This window comes from Danio rerio, chromosome 17, assembly GCF_052040795.2.
Source record: "Danio rerio strain M-AB ecotype USA chromosome 17, GRCz13ab, whole genome shotgun sequence".
Taxonomy (NCBI): Eukaryota; Metazoa; Chordata; class Actinopteri; order Cypriniformes; family Danionidae; genus Danio; species Danio rerio.
In genome coordinates, this window is record NC_141037.1 from 16,631,565 (window position 1) to 16,641,375 (window position 9,811).

The window sequence follows — 9,811 nt, forward strand, 5'->3', positions numbered from 1 at the left end:
AAGCACTTAATTATACAAATAAAGCAAGTTCCTTTGCAGCAAAAGTCAATGAGACACAAAGAGGCATGTGACACGAATTAGCCACTTTATATAATTGTTTTTCATATTAATTAAGGCCTAAATCTAAACTGAAATTCGATTAGCATAGCTTAGGTTAATATTATGGTGAACTACCTGTGCACTTGACTTTAAGTGACTTACACTTTTCTTCGAAAAGTAGCATCTTATGTCCACGTTTTACACAGTGAAGTAGGACTGGAAAATGTTCTTGTTTGGTGCTTCTCACATCCAAACATAACTACAGCTGTCAGTCACTTGACAGCAGAAACAGATCCAGTCAATCACACTTTCCTTAGGGGAGGGAGGACCCAATAAGGGAACATACTTTTACCTTTTTTTCACATCCAGGTTACTAGGGTTGATGGAGCACTAATTTATATTGAAGGTGATTCAATTGGTGAGGACATTTTAATAATTGGAGGATATTGGTGGGGACACGTCCCCTCAGCCATGCCAATTCTACACCCTTGACTTGAATATTATTGCAGACTCTCATAACAATAAGGCAATTAAGACTTCTAATACATTTATTTGATTTCTTTATTTATAATTTTTAAACAGAAAAAGATTAAGAGATAATCGGGCCTGACTCAGCACTGAAAAAATATTCAAAGATGATTCCCTGGATTTACTCATTTTTTTGCATTAAGTGGTTGCAAACAATTTATTTAGTCTGCATTTAAACAAGCAAATTAAGTTGAACATTAGTAAATTGAATTTGTTTATTTAAATTCAACACATATAAATTGTTCGCAACAGTTTTGTAGACATCAATTTTTTCAGTCAATGCTGTTTTTAATATTCTGCATTATTTGCCTTATTTTTTGTGTGTCCTTTATTTGTTTATCTTTATTTTATTGTCTTTTTTCTTTCTCACTGTCTTTCTTTTTGCCATACCACTGTAATTCTTCTTTAAAATTAGTCATTCCCTTTTAGTGCAAAAAGTAATATTTGCATTGTTTGTATTATACTTATTCTTCTGTATTTTCATTGTAATTACCTGTTATTGCAATAAAAAACAAACATGTAACTCGAGTGTAAAACGTGCTTAAATGTCACGTGTACATTGACAAAACATATGTAATAATAACTATGTAAATAATGCAAATGTAATAAATAAATAAATGAATTCACCAGCTCTGAAACAAGCTGAGTTTCTTCTCTATTTTTCTTCTAAAGCCCACTGCATAGAAATTAATTAATTGATATACATTCTACTTGGCAAACACTGTATACACAGTACATGCTTTGTACTCCTCAGTTTAGATGCTATCAATATGCTAATATCCTATAGGCCACTCATTTAAAACGTCACAATTGTAATTATGAACATTTTTTAATATCGCTCCTCAAAACTTCCAGACCTGTTATTGGATTAGACTACTAAAATTACAGTGTCACTTCTCACCATATACTTGAGCAAATCACAGCTTCGCTAGACAAAACCTTCATCCAATCAGCGCGATCTTCCCCCCCGAAGCCCCGCCTCCCTGACAGTATTAATTAGTTTGGGCTTTGCATTCCGAGGACACTGTGGAGACTGAACTCAGCGACTGTACGAGCAGGACCACTGTGTGTTTCATCATCTCTCAACATGGTCGATGCATTTTGTGCCACTTGGAAACTGGTTGACAGCCAGAACTTCGACGAGTACATGAAGTCACTGGGTAAGAAAATTAATATACATTTACTTGAATATCTTTGCATGTGTAAGGTGCAGTAGTGTGTGTCTATTAAGTGATGGTATATGCAGTTAATAACGTTGCATTAATAATAATAGCATTGTTGCATTTTCGGATGGGTTCTTCCACAGGTGTTGGTTTTGCTACCAGGCAAGTAGGCAATGTTACCAAACCCACAATTGTGATCAGTCATGAGGGCGATAAAGTTGTGATAAAGACGCTGAGCACCTTTAAAAACACCGAAATTTCCTTCAAACTGGGAGAGGAGTTTGATGAAACCACAGCAGACGATAGACATGTGAAGGTTTGTGCCTTTTCATTCATTCATAACTCACTAGAGTTATTTTGGAAGTTGTTTCTTTGTTTTTAACCCTCTATTAATATTATTATATAATCTGTATTTATGCCTAATGAATGATACAATAAAATTAAAATATATATTTTTGTCTCATTTCAGTCTACTGTATCCTTGGAAGGAGACAATCTTGTCCAAGTTCAGAGGTGGGACGGCAAGGAGACAAAGTTTGTCAGAGAAATCAAGGATGGTAAAATGGTTATGGTAAGCAGCTTTATTAATATGAATCACTATATTGCTTATACATTACTTACGGATCCAGTGGTTCTTGGGATTAAAAACATTTTAGGATTTTTTTTGTCTATATTACCAACAAAATACAAGAATTAAGGCAAATAGTGCCTTAAGGTTTGAGAAAAGTTGTTAAAAAGTCATTTTAGGCTACAAATCTAATATATGGCATTATATGCAAATTACATATATGACATACAATTTCATATTTGAACTTCACATGTATGAAATATCTCATATAAGCAACATGTTTTTCAAAATATTGCAAAAATTGCCTTTTATTCATTCATTTAATTATTCATTCATGTATATATTTTCACCATTGAAATTAAACATTTTTACAAAATGTTCAAACATATTAGTTTTAATTTTATTTATGTGTGTCATATATAAAATTTAAACTTTTTTATGTATTTCATATATGAAGTTAAAGCTTTCATATATATAAAATTTAGCCTTTTTATGCGTTTCATATATAAAAATAAAACATTCATTCATATATATATATATATATTGTTCATTTATTCATACAATTCATTATTCATTCATTCATTTATTTTCTTGTCGGCTTAGTCCCTTTATTAATCCGGGGTCACCACAGCGGAATGAACCGCCAACTTATCCAGCAAGTTTTTACGCAGCGGATGCCCTTCCAGCCGCAACCCATCTCTGGGAACAATTCATCATATATTCATGTATATTGTTTATCATTCATATATATATATATATTTTAGCCATTGAAATTACAAATTTTTTCATATATGTTCAAATATATCAGCTTTAATTTTGTTTCATATATTAAATTGAAGCATTAATTTATATAAAGTATATATATATATATATATATATATATATATATATATATATATATATATATATATATATATATATATATATATATATATGACTCCATTATTCATATATTCATTATTTTAATCTGTATATACATTGTTCATAATTTATATATTCATTAATTTACAAAGATTTTTTTCCATCATTGAAATTACACAATTTTACATATATGTTCAAATATATTTCATATTTATATTAATTATATTAACATATATGTGCATATTTATAAATCTAATGGTTAAAAAGAATATAAAAGTGGCCATTTTTGCAATATTTTAAAATGTACGTTGTACATATGACATTTTATATATATTTAAAATCCAAATATGACCTTAAATGTCATGTCATTTGAATATATTTCCATCCATCAGATTTCTATGTGGGGTCCCTCCCAAAATCCTGATGGGACTGATTAATGTAGCAACTGATTATCAGTGTGGTGAATATGTGATGTTCTTCAATGTCTCCTTTTCTGTTTGCAGACCTTGACCTTTGAGGGAGTGCAGGCCGTGCGCACATACGAGAAGGCATAATGTCCAGAGCGCAGGACGTTTCAGTATTACCCTGGCAACTTGACGATATTACAAGGGAATTTTTATTACACTGTATTGTCATCTGGGAGTTTTCCCCTTTTTTTGTAAGACCTTTTATATAAAACGCACATTGTGAGTTGTTTTAAATGATGCAGAATGTCAATGATGGTGGTGGGGGAGTGTATTATTGAGGCCTGCCTTTGTGTCAAATTGAAAGAAATACACATTTGATCTAAAAAAAAAAAAAGTTCCTGTTTCTTGTTTTTTTTTTTTTTTTTTGCAAATGTTTAAAAAAATCAAAGAATAAAAATGATTAGAAACACATTAAAATGTGTTAAAACGGGTTATAAAAAGAATGAAAAAGAAAAGAAAGACAAAATAGTGTGATCTGTCGGACATAGCTCAGTGCTCATTCAGTAAAGGCAGAGCTAAACAGATGTGTTTTCAGTCTTGATTTCAATGTGTCTAATGCTGGAGCACATCTGATCATTTCTGACAGCTGATTCCAGCAGTGGGGAGCGTAGTAGTCAAGTATCTTAAAGATTTCAAAGATCTGAGTGATCTGTTAGGTTTGTATTCAGTGAGCATATCTGTAATGTATTGAGGTCCTACAGGCTATTTAGTGTTTTACAGACAAGTAATAATCTATTCTGAATGTAACTGGGAGTCAGTGTAAAGACCTGAGGATGTGCTCTGATTTTACGTTTCTGGTCAGAATCCTGGCAGCAGCATACTGGATGAGCTGCAACTGTCTGACTGTCTTTTTAGGATGACCAGTGAGAAGTCCGTTACAGTAATCCACCCTGCTGCTGATAAAGGCATAAACAAGTTTCTCTAAGTCCTTACTGGAAACAATTTAACATCTAATTCTTGCAATGTTTTTGAGATGATAGTATGCTGATATACCTACTGCTTTGACATGACTACTGAAACTTATATCTGACTCCAGAGTCACACCAAAATTCTTAATGTAGATTTATGTAAAAATAAAACAACATACTAGAGCTCATTAAAATATATAAAATAATAATTGATAATAAACGTTTTAATGATCAATGGGTAAAACCTAATGGTTAACGGAATATTAATGAAAAACTACAACTTTAAATGACGATAAGAATTTTAAACAGATTCTTTAAATAACAAAATTATTCTTGTATATATTTTTCAGTATTCAAACTATTGTTGTTTTGACAAACTATTGGGTGTCTTCATTGCATGGTATAGCCATTAATTTTGCTGACATATAATTACAATCAAATAGAGCATACTTTACAATAACATAATATTCAAAATAAACAAACTTTTTTGCTTCTGTAACAAAGTAAACAACACAAAAATTTATTTTATACAAATATTAATAATAACCACAATAACAATAAAAAATTGTAAGGAATCTAATTTGAGACTTTATTGGTCTCTTATATAGAGTTGAAGTCAGAATAATTAGCCCTCCTGGTAATTGCTTTCCCCAATTTTTGTTTAACGGAGAGAATTTTTTTTTCAACACATTTCTAAACATAATAGTTTTAAGAACTCATTTCTAATAACTGATTTATTTTATCTTTGTCATGATGACAGTACATAATATTTGACTAGATATTTTTCAAGACACTTCTATACAGCTTAAAGTGATATTTAAAGGCTTAACTACGTTAACTAGGCAGGATAGGGTAATTAGGCTAATAGGGTAATAAGTTATTGTATAACAATGGTGTGTTCTGTTGACTATTTAAAAAATATATAGCTTAAAGGGGCTAATAATTTTGACCTTAAAAAGGCTTTAAAAAAATTAAATCGGCTTTAATTCTAGCCAAAATAAAACAAATAAAACTTTCTCCAGGAGAAAAAATATTATCAGACACACTTAAAAAATTTCTTGCTCTCTTAAACATCATTTAGGAAATATTTTTTAAAAAAATTAAAAGGGGGATTGTAATTCTGACTTAAACTGTATATTACAACAGCAATATAAAATATTAATAATAATAATTTGGTGTCATTTCTGAGTTCCTTTTCGTTGAATATTTTTGATGAATGAAAAAATTATATTTTTATATATTTCTCAGAGAATTTACACTGAAAAACACGATTGGTTGAAAAAGTAAGTAAACCCATTGCCTTCAAATTATTGACTATAAGCCATATGCATAAATAAAAAATTAAGTGAACTTTATACTGCTAAGTTACAACAGAAATACATTTAAGTAAAATCAACTTGTCATTTTTAAGGCAATGGGTTACACACATTAAGTAATTGCTTTTTTAACGATGTAGGTAATAAATATTGGTGCATTTGAACTAAAAAGATTTATTAAATGGATATATTTATATTATATATATGCATTTTGTTGCATTGTACTTGTACATGTGTAATGACAATAAAGTTGAATCTAATTCAATCTTATCTAAAAAACATTATTTTTATTACCAAACATTTTTAGAAATATAAAGATCTTATATTTAAAGTCATACGAAATCTATTAAAAAAATTTATACAAACTATAAAATTCCAACTAAATTAGATTTTTTTTTCTCTTGACTTTCGCTCTGTTTATTTAAACAATTTTTTTTTGAATATTTTCCCCTGACATATCAACTTGGCCTGCTAACTTTTGGACCGTTATTGTAAGTTATTTTGTTCGATTAGCTTCAGATTTGGCTGCAGTACTGGCTAATCTAATATACTGTATGCACAAATAAAATATTTTAAAGCTTCTTATAAAAAATGTTAATGTAAATGAGAGATTTGTGAGAGGTGCCCAAACCATTTATTTGCATCATCCATCATTGTCAGTTTAACATGTAATTTACTGAACGTCTTAGGCATAAAACGTCAATAATATTTATTGGCACGTAATCTAGTTTCATTGCACATAATCTAGTCCGATTACGGATTGCACTCTTAAGCACTTGGATGATGATCATCAGGTATTAATGCCCAGCCAATTTTTGTGCTTCGGATGCTAATTAGATTTCGTCTTTGAGAGTCGACGCTGTGGCGCTTTTAATCCACTGAGCGGATGGCTGACACTCCACTCATATCTAACCCAAGATTATTCAACTATTTGACCATGCAAGCAATTTGAAGCGCCCACTTCAGACTGGCTTGCATGAGAATAAGAAAAAAAGGCTGTCTGAAGCCCTGAAAGGCTGTTTGTTTTACTTCTGGAGCGGTTTGAACACAGGCTACTGACTTTTTAAAAGAGTCTTTAGTGCAGGCCAGAGGAGACTGCAATTGGACTCAAAAGAACAATCCTGTGTGTGTTTGATATGAAGGCGCTGGAAAGTGACCTATAGTAACCCCAACTGAAGCAGCCATGAGAGGACATCTTGTCACTGGGTCAAAGTTAATCCTGTAATCTGTGTTGTCTTTACGTAGGAGCATCATTCGATCAATTTGACCAACCATGTTCAGATGATTCATAGACTGTATATTGGGAGGTTAAAATACTTTATGCTACACAGATTATGGTATAAAATTAAGGCCAGACACTGCAGTTAGTTTTTTTATTGTACATTGAAAAATAAATTCATTGGATTTTTATTTATTTATTTATTTTTTTGTTAAGATAAATGGTTGCATGTGGCAACATTCGTGGTTTAAACAAAATAAATGTAGTAATGTTCAACTTCATTTGTTTAAATTCAGCCTATGTATATTTAGTTAATCCAATGAATAATTTTTTCAGTGTTCTGTGGGGTTTTTTAATTATTCACCTGTCAATTTTGAGAGTTTGGGCTTTCAATAAACTTATTTTTTTTTTATTCTATTTAAAAGAAAACATTCAAAATTGTTCTTTCAAGTTGTCACTTTTGTAAATTTATTAAACTGTCAGAAGTTTTTAACTACAATGCAAAAAAAAAAAAGCTTTTTTGGCTTTACACTCACTGTAAATTATTTTCTGACAAAAAAAGACAAAATTCTTTTGATGTTGCTTTAGCATATTTTAATAAGGTAATCAGGTTTCAACTATTTTTTTTAAGTTACACAAAGTTTAACTTAATATTTAAAAGTTAAGAGAACTTAAAAGTTGAGATGGATAAAAAAGACAATTTCATTAAACTAAAAATGTTAAGGCAAAAGCAAGTTTTTACAGAGCTGCTAACGATTTTTTTTGTACATGACAGTATTTAACTGTAATATGAACGGTATTGTACTGCAGAACAGTTATACAGTATGTTACAGTATTTTAAAGTTGCATTGTGAAAACGACTGTATATTTTACAGTAAAGAGATACAATAATGTAAATACATTAAGAGCAAGATTAAAATGGTGCTGTAATTTTGAGTGATTTACAGTAGATTATACAGGACATTGTTAACAGTGTAGGTTCACCTTAGGTCAAACAAAAAATATTTACTCTGTAAAGACATAATAAATAATGTACATGCATATGCTCATGCACAAACACCATAAACACAAAAACACACTAATTCTCCAAACATGAAAGTATGAGGAAAATATATTATTATAAATTTGATTGTAATTATTTATTATAAATAGGCATAGCAATAATATGAGAAAAAAATATATATATATATTTTATATATTTTATAATTGTGCTTTTTTTGGGACAACCTTATTGTTGTTTAATCCACTTAAATGTGTAAAAAAAAAAGTTAATTTAATTGATTTGTGTTGGGATAACATGAAGCAATTGTGTGAACCCGGTATTTTTACAGTGTCCATACACAAATGCATACATACATAAAATAATATTTAAATAAATAAATAATAGAAAAACTCATATTAACAAATTAATTATTACAATATACAGTAGAAACAATAAAAAAAGTTAAGCCTGTTTTCTCAAAATGAGTTTAAGTTTTATTTATAGGGTGTGAACATTTGTAATGTTGTTATATTTTCAATATTTGTTATTTGTTAATATATATTCTTAATGAATGTACATTCATCATATTCACTTTGCTAACTTTTGTTACTTTTACATTCTTTTAAATATGAGGAATGTCTTTGAATATTTACAAAGTGCTACCCTGCTGTTTTTGCTCAAAGGGTGTCAAAAGTAACAGGAATTCAGATCTGTAATTTAACGATTTTGCAAAAGGATTTATTTATACAATATATGCCTGCTTATATACAATATTTTATTCTCAAATCTGTTTTGTCTTAATGTAATTAATAAATTAAAGATATTAAGCAGAACAACCATTTTCAAAAGTGGTATTACTAATAAAATATGCTTATTTTTATAAGCACCAAATATTTGCAAGTTTATTTCCATTTACAAACATTAACAAAGACGAATTAATACTGTAATAAATGCATTGTTCTTTGCTTGTTCATGTTAATAAATACCTTAAATTAAGTAATACAAGCTTATTGTAAAGTGTTACCAATTCATTCATGCTTCTACTATTTTTTTTTTTGTCTTTGCATTCTATTTCCATTTGGAGGTACGTGCTAACTATAATTCGTTTTAATTTATTTATTTGACCTCTATTATTTGCCTGCAGTATTTTGCCTTAAAATGTAAACAGCAATGTGCATCTAATATATCCATACTTAAAGGGATAGTTCACCCAAAATGAAAATGCTGTCAATTGCATGTTTGAGTTTCTTACTTTTAACACACAAAAAAGATATTTAAAAGAATGCTGGTGTAACTGGCACCCATTGACTTCTATAGTAATTTTTTTCATGGATGTCAATGGGTGCCAGTTACCCCAGCATTTTCCAAATTATCTTCTTATGAATTCATTAAAAGAAAGAAACTCATAAAAGGTTTAAAACCACACGAGGGACAGTAAATAATGAAGTAGTTTTCATTCTTAAGTGAACTATCCCTTTAATTTTGGCATTTACAGCACAAAGCTGAAACCATCCAACTGAACTGTGACACATTTACACCCTAATCGAGTTTGACGATTACAGCAGATCTGGCTGCTATTTCCCAAATAATATTTCGCAAGATCCTGCGCTCCACATTTCGCAGTGACAGTTTAGTTTGACCCAGGACTGTCATGATGGCTTCACTAGAACAGCAGATTGTGAATGGACTGTTTCAGTCACAAAAGCGCTGTAATTGGAGTGGAAAGTAATCAGCCATTGTTCTTTGCACTCACGGCTGAC

General features: G+C 30.1%; 1 protein-coding gene across 1 annotated transcript; it reads left to right on the forward strand.

Annotated features, from left to right (window-relative positions):
* Nucleotides 1–1,600: 1,600 nt before the first annotated feature.
* fabp7a (fatty acid binding protein 7, brain, a) lies at nucleotides 1,601–3,948 on the forward strand. Its single transcript, NM_131605.2, is given in 4 exon segments — nucleotides 1,601–1,727; nucleotides 1,874–2,046; nucleotides 2,200–2,301; nucleotides 3,663–3,948. Coding segments are annotated over 4 exon segments (399 nt in total). The 5' UTR covers nucleotides 1,601–1,654; the 3' UTR covers nucleotides 3,714–3,948.
* The last annotated feature ends 5,863 nt before the right edge of the window (nucleotides 3,949–9,811 follow it).